Raw genomic sequence first — 21,166 nt, forward strand, 5'->3', positions numbered from 1 at the left:
TAACCTTGTTTTTCCCGAAGGGTATAACTATGCATTTTTTGGCATTTAACTTTAGGCCATGGCTCTGGCACCAGTTATCCGTTTCTGTGAGACCCTTCTGAAGGATATCTGTGTCAGATGTGTTTTCTACTATGGCGCCCAGTTTGCAGTCATCTGCAAACTTTGTCAGCCATAACCCTCCTGTGTTTGCTTGTATTTCGGAAAAGTAGATGCCAAACAAGAGTGGGCCCAGGACTGAGCCCTGTGTCAGCCATAACCCTATGTCTCCATAAAGAAGACGCTTTAGCTGAGAATCAAACAGGACGTCTTACTGTGAGGCGACAATGCTATCGCAGCACCACCGCTGCAGTATTGCGTGATAAATATATATATATACATACACACATCTGTATGTGTATATACACATATGTGTGTGTGTGTGTGTGTGTATATGTATATATATATATATATATATATATATATATATATATATATATATATATATATATATATATATATATATATATATATATAATATATATATATATGTGTGTGTATGTATATACATATGTTTGTGTAATATATATATATATATATATATATATATATATATATATATATATATATGTATTTTTTTTTTTTGGTGTGTATGTATATGTATGTGTGTGTGTGTATATATATATATATATATATATATACACACACATATATATGTGTGTGTGTATATGTATGTATATATATATATATATATATATATATATATGTATGTGATGAGTCATATGTATATATATATATATATATATAGTTGTATGTGATGAGTCATGTGATAGACTATCTGCAATGTTGTCGTAGTCCTTTGATTCTGTGTGATAGGCCTGGATGAAGGGAAGACTGTGCATACTGGCTGCCCTCAACTGGCTATGGTTTGAACCCAATCCCCTATGCATTGGTCATTGAGAAACTCTCCCAGCTGTGGATTAAACCTCTTGTCACTAGATGGGTAACCATTTGGCTTACTGAAAGAACACATACTGTGAAAGTTGGTGAATCAACCTGTACCAGTAGATCTGTCACCATTGGTGTACCCCAGGGATCTGTGCTTGGCCCTTTACTGCTTGCATTCTATTTCTCGACCTTTCAGGCTAAAGTATACAGCCTTTGGCTTACCACATTTGCTGATTCTTCCCTGTTGGGTAAAATCATTGAGTCCACCTATAATAATAATATACTACAGGAGGGGCTAACACAGACAATGATTGGTGACAAAGTCACACAGTTTACACATAAATGCAAAATGTGTCTTTATTTTGGCCTTCTGCAAGGTGGAATTCCCTGCTAAATTACAGCAAGCAGTCCTGTTACGCTGAAACCCAGTGATGCAATCACTGGGAACACACATAGTTAGCAATCTGAACTTCGACCTCCAAGTATCCACACTGGTATTGAAAGCCTATGTTATGTACATTATAAGTCATGCCATTGTATTCCGATCTCAGGATTATATTACAGCACTTGCACCTCACCAGACACATGCAGCAACTGGAGAGACCACACGGGTTTCTCACCAAGAACACACAGTGCATACAAACCATGCCATGATGTATGTGCATAGACTGAATTTCATGTCACTGTAATCTGTCTCATATAGGATAATGTGACTTCTGCCTGACCTCCAGGCCACCAGTCTTTGACCCTGCCTTAGTGGGAATAGTACACATCCACAAACCAGATATAGCTGATGACATCAGCAGTGTCTGGTGAGGAGAATATGGCAATAACAGTGTCCCACATGCTGGTGTAAAAGGTTCTGTCTAATGTCAAGCAAGTATACACACACACTCACACCAGTTAACTGCAGTGAGAATAGGACCCCTTCCTTCGTAAATACACAGACTGCAGAACTCGGTACTCTTACGCAAGCGCCATTGCATAAGTCTGACCTTTACAACACTGCAGGTCAACTTATAGTGGATGACATCAGCAGGGCTTGTTTGGAGAGAAGATGTTGGAAGGCCTCCATAGATTCATAGGAGGTTACTAGCCAAAGGGCCCTAGGGCATTTACAAGCCTAGTCATATAAAAACACAAGTACCTTTATTAACCATAGTTAGATGGTCATTGTTAGCATAGTGATTTTTGTGATCAACACCTACTGATATCGCCCTTGAGGGACATAGGTGCCACCCCAGGAGTGAATTTACAGTCATCCATACAGTTGTGAAGGTTGTGCTTGAATAGGGTCATTGAGAAGCACTTTTTCACTTGCAGTGGGAACCTATTACAAAGGAGTGATAGTCTCTGGGAGATGTATCTGTCTCCCCAGCATGTTCTGTTTACTTCACAGGCTAGGTTGAGATCACTGGAGCAAGGTATTCTTGTCCCATTTAATTTGCAGATGTGTAGCATTTCCAGTATGGCTGGCTGTGAGATGGCTCACAGGCCAGGCATAGTTAACATCTCAGCAGTCTGCATGATGATGAGTACAGTGACAGGTCTTTTCAATCCTTCCATGTATGTCATGCTTTGGAGACCCTGGATTCTCCCCATCACAAACCTCTGTGTTTTGTCCAGTTGCTGCAAGTGTTTGAGGTACAGACAGAAGAGAGCATTGTATTCAATTAGTGGTCTGATAAGGGTAGACTATTGCAGAGCTATAATGTCCCTGGTCTTGGATGTGATGGTCTTATTTATGAGGTGCACAATGTAGAATGTGTGTCTCACCATTAAGGACACATAGTGATTGAAGTGTAGAGTGCTGTTAACATTTGTTCCCAAGTCTCACATCACTATGTTTGAGCTTAGAGGAGTGTTATGTGTATCAGAATTAGCAGGGGGTGCTTCATTGCCAAAAGGAACAATGAGGCATTTTTTTGCTTTAAGGTTCAGTCCATGAGTTTGGCACCAGTCATTTGTCTGTGTCAGCCCCTTCTGTAATATGTTAACATTGTTGGTGGACTCTGTATGACTGCATTCAGTTGACAGTCAGCTGCAGACTTGGTAAGCCACAGGCCATCTACCTTTGCCTGGACATCAGAGAAATAGTTTCCAGACAGTTGAAGGCCCAACACAGATCCTTGTGGTATTCCACTTATAAGTAGTCTAGTGGTAGAAGTGCAGTCTCCAGATTTGACAGTGTGTGTTTTGTTGGTGAGCCAGTTGGCTATCCATCTAGTAATGTATAGGTTAATCCCCAGATGGGAGATTTTTTGCTATGATACCAGAATGGGGGAATAGTGTCAAAGGCCTTGGATAACTCAACATAGGTGGTATGTCCTGTTATCCCTCATCCAGGTCTTTGGGGTCATTATTAAAGAAGTCCACTAGGTTTAATAAGCAAGGTCTACCCTTGACAAAGCCAAAATGGGTTGGGTCAAGTGTGTTGAAGAAAACTTATGTCCCTGTGGATAAATAAGGTTGATGCTGATTCCTTCCATAGCCTTACAGATTAGGCTTAGGCTTCTAGGTCAATAGTTCTACTTCTTTATGTTAACTTATTGATGTGCGTTCCATATTACACAACATTTGATATTAACTTCTGCAGTGTAGGTGATATATGTGTGTGAATAAAGTACTGAGACACCAGGGCTGCAGTGCTTGGGGGAGGCAACACATGGCTGTATTGTAAATATGTGACATATTGTTAGGACTTTCAGTTTGTTATGTTTCTACGTGCAATTTCATGTCATAAACCAGAAATTGACAGTAAACACCAGTAATACGTCATAATATCTACTTGTCGGCACAGGTAGTGCAGGTGCAGCAGAGGCAGTGCTGCTAGGTTGGCGCCTAGATGTGCTGGGAATCGGTGCTGGAGCTGGTGGAGCTGGGGTAGGCTAATCCACTGGAGTTGGCCTACTCGACTGTGCTGTGTAGCATTTAGTGACGTGGTACACATGGATGACATGGATACATTTTGATGACACATAATCGTAAATAAAAAGACTTGACCTTGGTTTGAGGGGTGTCTGCTGATGTAGCTTAGAAACATATTGAAAATTGGAAGGTAACTGTTAGGTGAGTTAAGTTTGCAGATATGCACTAGGGGCATAAATGTAATGACATGACACATTCTGTTTTTGCCTTTATACACTTAGGAAAATTGTTTTTTGCACTGAGTTGCTTTTCCATCTTTTCCACAGAATAAATGCTGCTCTGATATATTCTGGAATCATACATAAATACAGGTGTGTGACCTGTCAAGGTTATTGTATATAGATCCAGTTGTGTATGTATCTAATGTAATCGTGAAGCACATGTAAGACCAAATAGCAGAATTTTATACTTACAGAAATATAGTAGACAGTATACTGTCAGTCATACATCTGAAAACACAATAGTGGTGTCTCGTCCCTCATACGTATAATTCATATCGGCTCCACTGTCTAAAGTGTTATAAGTGAGAGTGATTGTAATTGGAAGTGGAACAACAGTAAAAGTGTGCGGAATATCCTGTATTAAAACCCAGCACCATGTGTATGGCTGTCCTACACTTATACCTGTTGCCACAAGAATGGCGAAATAGCCCTTGTCTGTTTTACAGTTGATTCCTATAGATTGCACTGTCACAACTATAAAATAGGTTGCACACCCTGTACTAGAACCCAGGACGAGCTGTACTCTAACCGTACTCTTATTGCTGCCACAGGAGTAGTCACATAACATTTTCTAATTTCCTAATCAAGTTTTCTGAACTGCCAGACAATGACACTTAGTGGTTTTGTGTGGTGCCCAACATAATTAATTGACTGTATCCAGTTTCATTTGCTGGCTGTCTGAGTCTTGTCTGCAGGTGTTCGATGGCTGCAGCTGCTAGGGAACCTTGCTAACCACTGCTCAGTGCCACTAAGAGCAGTTGCATAATGAAACACAAAAATTGCAACAGTGTATTGTTTTTGACCTTTGCCCTTTTAAAGACACCCTGTTTGCAGGTGTTCTATCTGCTTCCTGGGTGGGCCACTAGTCCAGTTTGTGCACTGCTGCGCTTCATGCAAACTAGATAAGCACAGCCAAACCTGACATTCATTTTCTCTGTTTCTCGTGTTTGCACTTAGGTTCATAGATTAGTACTAAGCTAACTGCCCTTGCAAGCCATTTTAAGCCTAGCCAATTATCCCTTGTGAGACTCAAACCCTGCACTTTGTGTTTGTAAGGCAAACACCTTAACCATTAGGCCACCCTCCCAACCCCTAAAGTGTTAGATGTAATTCTAAGTAAGCAGCACACAATTCACAGATTATGTTCATTAACATCCAATTTCCCCTTCATTTGTTGGTAACTGCATATTATATTACTGCCATTTAATAGTACATGGTGAGCTGTGCAATGTGCAAAAGAGAAGGGGGGGAGTAGTTGAAATGAGGAAAAGCAATCTAAGACATACACACTATAAAATGTTAGTACACTGGAGATATTTCTACATAGGTCTGAATGTGTACTCTCACTCCAGTGAACCTTCAGAATAGAGTAAGGGTGCCTTATCCCTCTTTGCAACACAAACAATGCAACAAAGAACTGAATACATTCTGTATACAACCAACTGCAATATCATCTACAGTAATATGACACCATGTAAGTGTTATTTGTACATTTATTCATTTTGAATGTAGTGTACTAAGTGATCACACAAGTTATAAATATTGCTTGTAAATATGCAGCTCTGTCTTAATCTGTCTGTGATTGTTGCTCATTCTTCTGTTACCTGACCAATTATGTGAGACATGCATTCTGCAAGCTATTGTAAGTCATTCTCATTAAAATGTGTGAGGATATTAAATGGCAGTAATATAATATGCAGTTTCCAACAAATGATGGGGAGATTGGATGTTAATGAACAGAATCTGTGAATTGTGTGCTGCTTACTTACATTTCCAACCTAGATAGAAACACTTTGTAAGTCTAACCTGATACACCACTGGATGTAGGACAACCTGCGTTGCTATTGTGTTTCCCTCCTCTCTACCACTAATCATTCGCAGTTGCAATCCATTAAAAACAAACACTGAGGGAGTGCCTGCACTACATCGCTACACAGAGCCAAGTATTTGGGATTCAGCAGTTCTAATGAGTTCACACCTCATTTGCATCTTCACCGTGCTGACAACCGTGAATCTGTACCATAAAAAGGCAAATGTGTAGTTGGGGAAATTATTTATTCTGACTTTTTCTTTAATTGATTATATCGGTGAAATAAACCAGGAGGTATTTTATATGTTACTGTTTCTTAGTACGAGAACCATGAATTTCTGCAGTTATTAAACTGCACGTTTTCAGGGAGTGGGCAAAAAACAGTGTTTAAAAACAGATATTCTGAAAATGTGAATTGTCTTGGAAGTGAAATATGAGAATTCTAGAAGAAGTGACCCAAAAACACACATTTTAAAACCTGCAAGATATTTTTCCAAAGCAGACTTGCATCATATTAATTCAAGGAGGTCATATTTTGGCAAAAACAGCTCTTATGTCCGCTACCCAGTAAGTTTCTAAGTTGCCATGCACCCTGCTGTCATGTAGCAAATTCACAAGGTACTAATATATTTTATCTTTTTCTCTACAGAGTTTCTAAAAAGTGGCGAAGACTCATTTCTGACAAAAGGCTGTGGAAAGATGTTGATTTAACCCCATATAAGGTATTGTTTCCTCTTACAAGTATTGGGTTACACAAACTCTATGTATTCTACTTGTTGAAATTTTGTTTTAAAATCATAAGTTTTTCCTCTTGAACTTCCAAGTTCACTGATTGATTCATGAGTTGAACCAACTACCAAACGCATAATGAGATTCAATTCGGTAAGTGATCTAGTTTTTGTCATTTTGTGCCAAAGAACTAAACTGAGATCACAGAGATGCCGGATGCTGCAGAACATGGCTTAGATGTGCTGTGTTTAAAATCTGAATGAGAAAGCATTGTCTTTTATTATTTCATTTGTCCAGGAAATTGAAAGTACTTGAGGCTAAAGCACCTGGCCCCATCCCGTAATGCATTTTGCTGCATTACAGTTTTGTATCAGCCTGTCTTTTTATATTGAAATAGAAATATGCTTCTTCTAAGGGTAATTTGTCAAAGCAGCACCCTTTAGTCTCTCCCTACCCACTCAGTTATAGTTACATTTTGCAATGCCTGTAGGTGTTTTTGTTTGACCAGATCCCAAAGTACAGATTTTTGTCATAAGGTCTTTTGTCCTAAATTTCAGTATGACCTGAAATAATTGTTATAAAGACCACAGCTGAAATAGGAGGGGTAGCTAATAGCAGGAAACGGAAGAAGACTAAGATTATTTTCCTGTTTTTTTTTTTCCTCAAAAAGACCGCTTGAATGTGTGTGTAGTTCCTGACAGGAACATGCGGGGCTACCTGTCTAAGAGTCTTCACCTTTCTGTCAAATTGTAGCAGTTCCCAGAAAATGGGAAACAATGTTGTCATGAGCAGTGGTGTTCAAATAAGACTGAGGCACCCCCTTTAGTGGTTTTGAAAGATGTTTGATGTTGGCAGTCTACCCAACCTGTACGAGTCCTGAAATTCAGATACATGTCAGTGGTCGGGTCAGAAAACTGAATGCTTTTTTTTGTGCTGTAAATGACAGTGAACACTTGCAAAAGTGAAGGCTGTATTTAATGGGGTTTCAGCCAACTGATTTTTGTGCAAGATTGAGTTGTAGTGAGGTTAGGGAATTTACCCTACCCTGCTGTTGTGCGATTGTATATACAATTAGTAGGAGGTTTCAGGGTACAGTTACTCTTACCCTGCTGTTGTGCGATGAGGATATAGTTGTTAGTAGGGGGTGTTGGGGGTGTGGTTACCCTTACCTTGCTGTTTTGTAGTGGTATATACAGTTAGTCGGGGGGGTTGAGGGAGCCTCATTGCAGAATATTTTACTTTTGTTTTTTTTCTGGGTTTTCAATCATTTTAGATTTGCTATAAAGCAATTGCTTTTTTTCCATTCACTCTTTGAGCATTAACTATTTCATTTAGACAATCATGTCAGTTTATATTAATACTGCAAGAAAGACTCGGCCAAGATAGTCTTCTCTGTGCAATACCTTAAACTTCCTATATTGGAGGTCAGCGAGATGTATTTATTTATTTATTTATGTATTTATATTTGTTGGCCGGGAGTGTCCGACTGGACGTAGGTCCGTTTTCAGAGGAGGCCCCGGGGAGAAAAGCTCCACAGTTAAAACAAACAGACAGTGGTTGCATTAGATTACATAGCGATTAACAATTTACATAGCAATTACTTACAACATATTTACAGATGAAGAACATAGTACATCAGTACCCAACTAGAATCTATCTGTGAAGTACATAACAGACAGAAGTTCCTGCTGTATAATAAGTACTAGGCTTATGAGCATCTGAGCTTGCTATAATCAAGGTCGTTAGTGGAGTGGAAAGAAAGGTATACTAGTGACCCCTTAAGGACTTACTAGGGTTTCTGAATGGCCATGACTTTTTTTTTTTTTTTTTTTTACTTCATCAGTGCAACATATATTTTCATTGTTGGGCTGTACCCCAGAAACACAGAGCTTAAAAGCAAGCCTTGTATCCCTAAACATTAAGGTGTCTGCAGAATATACTAAATACCACTAAAGGAGGAGGTTTAAGGTATTACATCAGTGAAGAGTCTAGCTTGGCTGGGTCTTTCTTGCAGTATTTACAGAATGATTTGCCTGTGTGATCTTTTTACTCTTTGGCTTGTACTTTATATTTTTATTTTACAAATATTGTGATTTTCAGTATTTTTGTAGTTTTAGTTGTTAAAGTGTGGCTAAATTGTATGCAAGTTATATGTTTCTTGACTGAGCAAAAGCATTTGTGCGGTATATATCATAAACTGAATTTGTGACAAAAAATAAATTACCACAACTGTGGCTAAAATCAGAACTTCAACTTTAATAACATAAAATAACTTAAACACAGTTAGTCTGTCATGTTTTGACTGTATTTAAGTGTTTTCACCCTTCTACTCCAGGGCTTCATCAGAGTAATCTGTCATAAGATGCAAGTCTCTTAAATAATCGGTACAGCAATCACATGATCCTAAATTAAAGTGATATGAAAATTGAATAAAATAACAAATGATAAATAATACATGATACCTAAAAAATAAATAAATAAAAATAATAAATAAATCTCCACCCACATCCTGTACAAATCAAAAATGATTTAAATGCACATGTACACAAATAACTACTAAAAAATTTTCTATGTATTTAAAAATAATTCCATCTGTTCCTGTAAAAGCACAAAAAACATGTAATCTTGTGTATTGAATTTGTAACAACTTTTACATAAAACTATAACGTCATGTTCTATCATAGTCAAAATGGAATTGAAGAACTGTATATAAAGACACACTGTATAAAACTAGCATAAATAATCACCCTAAATACCTTAATACAAGTGCAAAAACAGTTTTTGTATTTTACTTTTTTTTGTTTTGTTTTTTAAAAAGCATTAAAAATTTTGGTTGCATAGAAGTTGTTACAAATTTTTAATTTTAAACTGGAAGATACAACTATGTTCTGTTCAGTGCTTTTGTATGTGGTAATCTGGTAGTAGAATTGAACTAAATGATGTAAATATGGCCAGATACTGGATTTACTACACATACAACTCGGCTCGGACGGTGAAAAAACTGTGGTTTATTTGGATACTTGTGTAGAATGCAATGCATTCTACATAGGTAAGACTGAGAGAGAGTTTAAACGGCGCATTTATGATCATTTATATTGTATCAGAAGCAAGGATAAAAAGAATGCATTGTATCGACACATATTGCATAGTGGTGACACTCATCATTTTAAATTTATTATCATTGATACGGTGGGTATATCTCCATACGGTGGGAACATCAAAGCCCTTTTGGCTATGAAGGAGAGTAGATGGCAGATGTTCACTGATGCCACTAGACACCCAGGTATTAATGATTTTATTAGTATAGAACCATATTTAGTTTTGTCCTAATTTTTTGAATTTTAAGAATTTTAAGAATTCTACATGTAGTTCATGTATATATGTAGACATATATATATTTATATATTTTTTATTGGAATTTACAAGAGTTTTTTTATATATAGATCTAATATGTAAATATGCTTATGCATTTCTGCAGTTATGTACTTTAGAAGTGATGAAATGTATGTATTTCTTTAAGATAATCATTGTGTGATTTTGTGTTAGGCGCCAAAATTTTGGTATTTAATGAATTCAGTATCAATGAACTTTGTTCTGAGGAAGTCTGCTTTTCAGATGAAAGCGCTTAACTTATTTGTGGATTTTCGTGGTTTTTGGCATTAAACAGTTTTTTCACCATCCGAGACGAGTTGTATGTGTAGTAAATCCAGTATCAGTGTGTTTTACATTTACGTTGTTGTTATCGGTGTGAAATATGGCCAGATGACGAGGGGAGAGTGCCTTTGTATTCATCTGAAATTTCCATATCAGTCAGTTTGTCTTTTCTGTTACACAGTAAACTCTGTCAGTATTTACCATTGCAAATTGTTGACATTTTTCTGCACTGCCTCCCTACATTGAAATGAAGCATTGACATTGTGTTGTGTTGTGTAGCAGTAGTTGCTATTGAAGGATTTACTTGGTAGTTAGGGTTTGCCACCCCCGACTTCTGCATAAAATATCTCTGTTCATGGCACCTCTGTAGGTGCTACTGTTCAGAATGAATTCTTGTGGTTGAGAAGTATTTGTGTGACCACTTGTGTGACATTTACTCAGAATATAAGGAAGAATGACAGACATACATAGAGAATTTGGTAATGTCATAATATTTATTTATATTTTGTTTTATCTGTGCATATCTTGTTGCCAATGATGTCCATCTTTCTGTCAAAAGGCAAGCAAGCTGCTGTTGTTGTCCATGATGTCCATTTTTCTGTCAAAAGGCAAGCAAGCTGTCCATGACAAACTGGAACAAAACAGACACTAGAACGGCAAGTAGAAAAAAGTCTGAGTTCTGTTTTAATACAAAATAATGAAGCGCTTTTCATTTGCTTCCAAAGCAAACTTCTTCAGATTACAAATGCACCATACAACAAAATGCATTTAAATGCCAACAGGTGATACTTTTTACCTAACAGCACAAACCTCCTCTCCTTGGAAAATTTTAAAGCAACACTCACACATTAAAACTGCTACTCACTACTATAAAGTTAAAAAAAAAAAAAAAAACAACAATCACAATTGCTTTTCACCGGTAACACTGTTGGAGCTAATTTTGCCCAAAGCGGTGATTTTCCAAGGCCGCACATTATAAGAGACGCACCTGATGAGCAGAACCAACAACAAGTTCATTCGGGCCCTGGAGGGGACCCGGGTTTGGAGCTCCAACAGCCGCAAACTCTACCTGGCAATATTGTACGCAGCGAGCTGGACACCGCCTCAGGGCTTATTGGTCTACCCTCTTTAACAACTTGGATTGCAGATGGTTTTCCACTGTTTGGAGCAGCTCAGTTGAGCGATGATGGGGAGCCAGCTGGAGGGGGTAATGTTTCAACTCAAAATTTGGTTACTATACTCAAACTTTGACACACACCTTGTTAAACTAAAGAAATTACAGCTGGAGATATCTTATTTTTGAGAATGTCTTTCCAAGAAGGTGGTACCTAAAGGCTTGCTTTGGAAGACTCAAAGCCTGTCACAAGTGGTGTCCCACAGGGCTCAGTCCTGGGCCCACTCTTGTTTGGCATCTACTTTTCCGAAGTACAAGCAAACACAGGAGGGTTATGGCTGACAAAGTTTGCAGATGACTGCAAACTAGGCGCCATAGTAGAAAACACATCTGACACAGATATCCTTCAGAAGGGTCTCACAGAAACGGATAACTGGTGCCAGAGCCACGGCCTGAAGTTAAATGCCAAAAAATGCATAGTCATACCCTTTGGGAAAAACAAGGTTACCCCTAGCTACCAAATAGGTGGCAATCCACTGAGCACAGAAGTTATCAGGGACCTGGGGACCCAGGTTGATAGTAGTCTGTCATTCGACACCCATGTAGCTAAAGTAGTTAGGAAGACCTTCTACATTGCCCACCTTATCATGAAGGGATTCTCATCTAGATCAAGGGAGGTCATAGTCTCCCTTTACTCATCACTCATCAGACCAATGATTGAGTACAATGCCCCATTCGGGATGTATCTGACCCGACACTTGCAGCAGCTGGAGAGGCCACAAAAGTTCCTCACCAAAAGGATAAAGGGTCTCAAAAATCTGTCCTATGCTGCCCGACTGAAAGAACTCCAGCTCTATTCAGTCGCCACCGCTTGCTCAGAGGTGACCTTTGCCTAACATACAAGGCCATGTCAAACCCAGATTTGATGAATATGCTTCACCTCAAAACATCTAGATCCATCAGAGCCACAAGGGCGGGAGACTTAAACCTCGACACGGCTATTAATAGGACGTGCTGGAGGGATAGATTCATCACCCAAAGACTCCCTATGCTGTGGAACAAAATCCCGGTACATGTGAGGCAGAGCACCTCGCTGGCCTTGTTCAAGAGAAATCTTGACCAATGGATGGGAGATCGCAGATATACCCCAGGGATTACCTCAGTGTCACTGCTCGACAGAGGCACATCAAAATAATGGGTATAGTTCCCCATACTAAAGGGGTGGCGTAAGCCACAAAACGATGGGCTAGGCTTGTAAATGCCCTCGGGCAGTTAGCCTAGTATGAACCTATGAACCTATGGAAGCAAACGAAAAGCGCTTCATTATTCTGTATTAAAACAGAACTCAGACTTTTTCTACTTGCCGTTCTAGTGTCTGTTTTGTTCCAATTTGTTGTGGGCAGCTTGCTTGTTTTTAGTTTTCTATGGCGTCCGGTATGGCTAGCAGTCAGTCTGTTTTCACTTAGTGAAGATATTCTTCTTACAGCATCGAATCTTAATATTGGATGTAGGACCAACAAATGTGGTTCTTAGTGAACCGGATAACATATTGGATATGTTAACAGCTAAAATCCAATTGATAGTTTCCAGATTGGGCAGTTTAGACAGAAACCAATGGGACTTGCATGAAACCTTTTCATCTTTACCATCCCCAAGGAGTGTTGGTAGTGTGGAAACGCAACGGCTGAACAACCAGCAACATTCTTCATCTCCTGTAAGTACTGACATACAGGAGAATGTGCCAGTGATGAATGCCAGGAATAATGTTCAATCACAATTGCTTTTCACCGGCAACACTGTTGGAGCTAATTTGGCCTAAAGCGGCGATTTTCAAAGGCCGCACATTATAAGAGATATCTTATTTTCGAGAATGTCTTTCCCAGAAAGTGGTACTTTAAAGGCTTGCGCCGCCACCAGTATCCCACAGGTTTAGAACCTGAGTCAAGTTTTCACAGAGAATTATTAGACTTGTTTGATAAACAAGGTTTTGAATTAATGGAACTTATGGTTAAACACTACAATAAATGGGTTAGTCTTACTAAAATGGTTACAGACTTGGATACCAGTATTAAAACAGACTTAGAATTTGTACGGTACAAATTTGAGTATAGTCGTATCTTTGCAAGTATAGACAAATATATGCTCAAATTAAGAACCAAAACTTCAACGTGACCGTACAGCATATGATCAAGGTGCAGCTTATCCTACACCTTCAAAGGCCCAAGTCTGGCAGCAAGGTAACCATTTGACTGAACAACCCAATGCAGTTATTGGACCTAATGAGATTATTGTCACCAATTTTGATGACCCAAATCATCTAGAAGTGGGCGACCTCATAAACAATCGTGGGAGGCCTGTAGCCCCATTGGACAATAATGAGGGTACAGGGGGGTCCGTAGGAGCGAAAGATTACAGAACGCTTCTCGAGGACAGAATAATGTTGCCCACCCTAACCAAGATAACCAAAATTTTCAGCTGGGCAACAACACAGGAGCCAAACCGAAACAGAGGAACCCATATCAGAATATGAACAAGAACAACCACAAATTCAACAAGCGGAAGAGATAGGGAGAATGTTCTCTGAGTAAAGACGGTCCAGTGATAGTAACCAACAAAGCAGGAGACTTTAAAGTGTTTAATTATTCTTCTGTACAGATTTGTCCGGACATTGTTGAATTACTTGCAGAAGGACATACTTTTGTTCCCTCTCAACATTTAGACTTGGTAAAAACTATCCTGGATGTTAAAACCTTTACCAGGAAATTGAATTTTAATCTGATGATGGATGATGTAATGAATGCTCCTGTGTTAGATAACTTCCATATCTCTAGTACATTTAATCCACCTTTACACCCGATTCTCCAGGTGTTTGAACACACATGTGAACTATATATTGGACACAATCGTCGTCGTGTCTTTCGGCTTTTTCCGGTTAGGAGTCGCCACAGCGGAACTCTAATGATTGGCAGTAGATTTGTAGAATTTTAGCTTGCCGGGCCTAACTCACAACCTTCAATGAAGGAACGCCCATTCATGCCTGTCGCCACACAGAAGACGCTCTGAGAATCGAACGGGCAACGTCTAACTGTGAGGCGACAATGCTACCGCAGCACTACTAGATATTAGACACAATACTAAAAACAAATGTAAGGGTGGTTATGTGCATAACATCAGTAAACAGGAACGTGAATATTTGTAATTCATTAAATCACAGGACATACGAGTGTGCAAACCTGACAAGGATGGGGGGCTTGGTAGTCCTTGACAACTGGGACTACACGGCTAGGATGAAGTTATTATTAAACACACCTGCCTATGAAGTAAGTTCACATTCAGAAGTGAATAGAGCTTATCAACAAATTAAAAACTGTATTAACTTATTTGTAAAAGGTAGGATAGCACAAAAAATATATAATTACATGTTAGTACTGTACCCTAGGATCCCCTATTTTTCGGGATACCTAAAATTCATAAAAATTTGTGAGACCCACCAATGAAACCTTTAGTGGACGGACGTAGTTCACCTACTTATCCATGTGCAAAATTTGTTGATTCTTTACTTAAGAAATATTTAATAGCTGAAAACCAAGTGTGTAAAGACTCTTGGTCTTTTCTGAGTAAAATCGACAGTTTGCAATTCGATGAGGACTGTAATTTCCTTACAGTCGATGTAAAAGATCTGTACACTTGCATTCCACACCTAACATGGATGGAGTGGGTAGGGTTTATGTTGAGGAAAAATGGTGCATCAGAAGTAATCCTTATAGCACTACTTGATATCATCCTGTTTAATAATTTCTTCTTATTTGACAACGTGTACTATTTGCAAAATGTAGGAGTAGCCATGGGCTCCCCATGTGGACCCTGTATAGCAAATTTAGTCATGGCATACTGGGAGACAGAATTTGTGTTTAAGTTATAAAACATAAACAATTCCATTGTTTACTATACACATTATTTGGATGACATCTTTATTTTATTTAAAGGTAACATGGTTGCTAGTAATAAACTACTGGACTATTTTAATAAGTCCACTCCGTTTTTACAATTCACATCAACGTTTGACACTGAAGAAATAGCATATCTGGACATAATGGCTCTCGAAGAATACAGTACAAAAATGCTTTGAGGCCAAGATTCACAGGAAGAGTACGTACTCTAATGCCTTACTGCATTTCTCTAGTTGTCATCCCCACCACCAGAAGCGGTCAGTGGTTTAAGCCCAACTGGTAAGGGCCACATGAATAGTGAGCAAAGCGAATGAATTTCTAGAAGAATGCTATTTTTTGAAAAGTATGTTTCTGGGACGTAAGTACCCTGAAACATTATTAGATTCACTAATAGAAGACGTAAAGCTCAAGAGATCTAACAGATTTACAACCCTATACTCAGTGTCAGTCAACACTCAAATGCAAAGTGACAATGTGAGTAATTTATCAGGTATGAATAGTATCAACAGTGAAGTGTCAAAAAATAAACCAGACTTCCGTCTAAGCTTTTCCACTATGTTTACGGTGGACAGCCAAGTTGTTTTGAGGATTATACAGAAAAACTGGGAACTGTTTAGAATGAATCCAGTATTATTTAGAAAGTTGGGTGACAGCCCCAAAGTGGTGTTTAGAAGAGGGAAAAACTTGAAGAACTTGCTAGAACAACAACATAGAACCATTCCCAAAATAACAGGTATGGGCAAATGTGAAGCTTGTAACTTTTGTAAATACATTGATGTCACTAATAATTTCTGTATAAATGGAGTACAATTTAAATTAAAACAGCAGTTTAACAGTAATTCTAGGTACATGGTGTATTCAGCTAGATGCCAATGCCGTACTGCATTCTATATTGGAAAAACGTCACGGAGACTCCGTGATAGGGTCTGTGAACATCAGTATGCAGTATCTAAAGGCAAAACTGACAACGCACTAGCTAAACACATACAGTTGCACAAAGACCACAAATTTAAATTTATGGCTATAGACCAGGTAGCTGTAGACATTAGGGGTGGACCTGTACCCTTACAGTTAGAAGAATTAGAATTGCTGTGGTAAATTAGATTGAACGCTTACAATTTCCCTGGTATAAATGAAGCTTGTTCCATCAGCTGTATTTTGAAATTGAAAAGTTTGCAAAGATGAAAACGTGTTATATTTCTTTAGGTGGGTCTCATTCATAAGAATGATATATATTTTTTAAGTACTGAGCAATTTTAACCATAACTGTAGAATGTGTTACTTGCGATTTTTTATTTTTAACTTGAAAATGATGAGATTTTTAATTAACCAGCGTATACTAGATAGGTTTAGTGTTTATGCAAGTTAACACTGTTTGATGTGCACTGCTTCTTACATTGTAACTTTATAGTAGTGAGTAGCAGTTATGTGTGAGTGTTGCTTTAAAAGTTTCCAAGGAGAGGAGGTTTGTGCTGTTAGTAAAAAGTATCACATGTTGGTATTTAAATGCATTTTGTTGTATGGTGCACTTGTAATCTGAAGAAGTTTGCTTTGGAAGCAAACAAAAAGTGCTTCATTATTTTGTGTTAAAACAGAACTCAGACTTTTTTCTACTTGCCCTTCTGTTTCTCTCAAAAGGCTCTGGATAAAAAGCTCTACCATATAAACATTATAGAGACACAGAAAAACACACATATGCTATGTTTACTTGTACATCTCTGAATGTGTCTGTGTGTTTGTAATGTAGAATGATGACTCCACTGGTAACTGTAACTGCCTCATGGACATTACTAATAAACAAAGGCTGGACTGTCAGGGAGAGTAAATGTTAGACTGTAGAGTATGTGTGAAAGAGAGCAGAAGCAAAGATGGAAGGGGAGGGGGGCACCTTTGTAAGGCCTGTAAACTCTATGGCAGAGGTCAGTGTTCAAGTGTACAGAGGAATCTGAAGGTTTTTGTAATGCAAGACATGTCAAAGTAGGCCAGTGGAAGTTTTTGTAGTTGGGATCCAGAACTACTTTTTGTTGCAAAAGACTGGTAAGCCAAAACACTTTCTGTTGAACCAGCAAGGTATGATTTGAGAGATTTTTACTTGTGTTCCTCAGACCATATGCCATAAAAATGAGCTGCATGCCAAAGACTGTATGTGTGTACAAGGCACTGTCAGCAGAGGCTTTTTTCTTATTTTTTAGATGGCACTGCTTAGAAAGAGTTGACTTTAGTTAATTTGTGTATTTTAGCGTTATTAAAGATGGTAGCTGAGGACTGTTTTGTAAAGGTGCATTTGTGGGCTGTCTGTGTATTGTGAGATAACCTCTTTAAATTTAGTTACCACAGGAGTGACCGTTAAACTGAGATATCATTTATGTAACAACACCATGATTATCCTAGTAAATAACCAATACATTTGTAAGAAAAAGACCCACTATATGAAATCCATAGAAGTTGAATACATTTTTAGGTATAAAATGCACTACATAGTCGCCCAGTAAGAGAGAGAAACCCAGGTTAAGAAAGTACTACACCTGGTGGCCATGATGCCATATGTAGCACAATAATGTAATTATAGGGAAGGACTGCCCATTCTTTAAAAATATATGGAGAGAGTAGGAAGGGACTGACTTTAATGGACTGGGGACATCCTCCGCCACAGAAGTGAAACCAAATTATCCCATTGTTTTTTAGTATACAGGCACCCCCTCCATCCAAACAGACATAATTGGCAGGAGCAACAGGAAACCCGGTGTTACTTTGGAAGGCCCTGGGAAGACTAAGGTGTCCAGGAAGACAGAGAACCCTTGCCACTGCATGGTAGAGAACCCGGTGAAGGTAAAAGAAAGCAACTGATTTACGGAGACAGGGTTCTAGGAACTCAGATCTGGAAAGATGACATAGAAGGAAGTCAAAGGTGAGGAACTCCAGGAACCAGTGTAGAGGTAAAACCAGAAGAGGTCAAGGAGAAGAAGAAAACTTGCAGAGTGAAGGAAAATCAAAATTAAAGGGAGGACTGGGAAAATTCTTTGGACCACAGAAGTGAGTTACCATTTTACTGGAGAGGAGTAGAACATTCTTCAGTGCTAGAGGCCTTAACAAAAAGCTGCATTCCTTACAAATATTCCTAACCCTGGAAAGTACAGACATATACATTACTGAAATACGGTTTCAGAGCCCCAGACATAGCCCTACAGTGCAAGGATTTAATGTCTACTACTCCTTCAGACTAAAGCTAAATTGGAAGGTGTAGATGGGGGGGGGGGGGGGTCTGTGTTCCTAAGAAACTAATTCAACTTCAGAATCATAATATCATAATACAGGATAGTGACCTTAAACTTCTCCATTGACTTCTCACACCAATACCAATTACCAGACATCCTCCATGACACGAGTGAACCACAAGGCATACCTAAACAAATTGATTTCCCTCAGTATAGAGCTCAACACTGTCCTCTTGGGAGACTTCACCAACCACTCCATTAACTGGGGAACCTATTCTACCATAAATAAGTATGCACAAAGATTTCTAAACTTCATTAATGCCAGTTCCTTTGGCCATCTCGTTCAAACCCCAATAAGGGTGGTGGAGTGGTGCAGCAGTTAGTGTTGTCACCTCACAGCAAGAGGCTCTCCGGTTTGATTCTTGGCTGGTGTGCTTTCTGTGCAGAGTCTGCATGTCCTCCCTGCGTTTATGTGGGTTTCCTCTCGGTGCTCCAATTTCCTCCCACATTCCAGAGACATGCCTTTCTCCTTGGGCCTGTGCTGAAAATTGTTTCTGTCCCAGTCAGACTTTCCCAGTAAACAAATGTCAGATAAAATAATATTGTACATAGTTCTCACCAGCCTAGCTCCCCTGTGCTCGGTGCCTGTAGTTAACAAATCTGACCACTGTTTAGTAACACATTCTTTAAGTGCAATACCCGAGTTACCTTATAATCTATCGTCAGAGACTACTGCAACTAACTGAATGTATGTAGTTAAGAAATCTGTCCATTGTTTAGTAATACTTGCCTATGGGTTGGGTGTTGGCATAATAGTTAAGTTGTTTACCTCACAGATACTAGGCACACAGTTTGATTCTCACCTGTGAGGGAAATTGGCCAGGCTTAAAATTGCCATACAAGAAGCTAGCATAGTACTTTCTTTTGACCCTATGAAGACCTGATGAAATTCAAACATTCTACTCACCTAGGTGACCCCATATCATACATAGAGTTAATCACAGATAAGTTCTGTGCCCACTTTCAAGTTTGCATTGATGCCTAGTTCTCCATAAGGCATAAATACTGTGCCAAATCTAATAACAATCCCATTTGGTGGAACCACAGTATTTATTTAAATTATAAAGTAAGATGAAGAAACTCGTAGCCTGAAAAGCAAAATGAAAACCCCATCAGCTAGAGAAGAACTCAAAAAGATCAAAGAACTTCTAAAAGCAAGTAAGAATTGAGAGTTGCCACCTATGCCAAGGATAACAAAACCTTCTTCATCTATGTCAGAAATTTCAGAAGAAAGACCCAACAATTTTCTGGGTTAATAGAAAACAATGCCGCTTAGGAAATAGCCAGCTTATTAGCAGACAAATTCAGCTCAAATTTTACTCCCCTGTCTCTGTTTAATTATCTGTAACATTAGTATGCCCCCAGTCATGTCTGAGTAAGTCCCAAGTGCTCTCTCCATGGCTTAGAATACTGGCTCCATGAGCCCAGATAATGTGTCAGGATGTCTTCATGCCAGCACCAAACATTGCCTGACTGATTCCTTATTAAGTCTCTTCAGTCTCAGCCTCTCTGCTGGGTTTGTGCCAAAGGTATGTAGAACTGCTGTAGTCATCCTACTTTACAAAGGGAGACTTTCTATCGAGCCAGGAAACTATAGATCCATAAGCCTTATCTGTAAAGCAGTGGAGCACATCATCATGGAACTCATTAACAAAAGACACAGGCAGTGTTCAGACACTGGACCCAAAACAGTTTGGTTTAATGAAGGGAGATCCTTCATCTTAAACCTGGTGGAGTTTTATGAAAAAGTCACCAAGACATTACACCCCAGGCAGATTGATTCACTGTCTACCTGGACTTGGCCAAAGCCTTTGATACTATTCCACTTTCTGGCATTATTGGTGTTATTTATTTATTTATTTATTTATTAATTAATTATTTGTTGACATTTGAATCCCAATTTCAGAGGAGTTCTGGGGAGAAAAGCTCCACATAGTGCAGACATAAATTACAAATTACAGTTGTGTGTACATAGTTAAATTTTAAAATAGTATAATACAGTTTAAATTTGGTACAATAATACATACAGTTATAAACTTTGTGCTGCTTAATATGTGACTAGGATATCAATTTTACATTCTGAAATTCTAGACAGTAATTTTTAGAGGGTAAAATTAAGAGTATATATGTTTGTTTTTATAGATTGAAAAGGGTAAAGGGTTTTAAGAGTAGATAGCAGGACAGTAGGTGTAGGATGGTTAAGGATATGGTTTAAGGAGAGAAGGTGATGTGAGGGTTAGTATAGTTAGCAAGAATAGATATTTGTATTTATTTATTTGTTGACATTTGTTAACCGGGTTTGTCCAGCTGGGCCAGAGGCCCATTTTCAGTGCAGATCCAAGTAGAAAAGTTCCGGATACAGACAATACACTATACATACAAGTTTGGTTTACAATACATAAAAATTCAGTTTATGATACATGTATTTGCAGTTTACCACACAATTACCTAGAAATTTACAGTGATAAGATAAGAAAATGGCTGAAGTAACTAGGGTCAGTAGATATATACACAATAGTTGGGAAATTATGGGAAAATGGAATTACATGTGTAGTGAAAAA

General features: G+C 38.6%; 1 protein-coding gene across 1 annotated transcript in view; it reads left to right on the plus strand.

Annotated features, from left to right (window-relative positions):
- The window catches only part of LOC122812288 (F-box/LRR-repeat protein 12-like), a 101,762-nt gene that overhangs the window by 11,014 nt on the left and 69,582 nt on the right, over nucleotides 1-21,166 (plus strand). Inside the window, exon 2 of the mRNA XM_044084690.1 lies at nucleotides 6,533-6,605. Coding sequence (XP_043940625.1) covers nucleotides 6,533-6,605 — 73 coding nt within the window. The remainder of the gene's footprint in view (nucleotides 1-6,532; nucleotides 6,606-21,166) is intronic.

This window comes from Protopterus annectens, chromosome 9.part0 (assembly GCF_019279795.1).
Source record: "Protopterus annectens isolate FY-2018-M chromosome 9.part0, PAN1.0, whole genome shotgun sequence".
Lineage (NCBI taxonomy): Eukaryota > Metazoa > Chordata > Ceratodontiformes > Protopteridae > Protopterus > Protopterus annectens.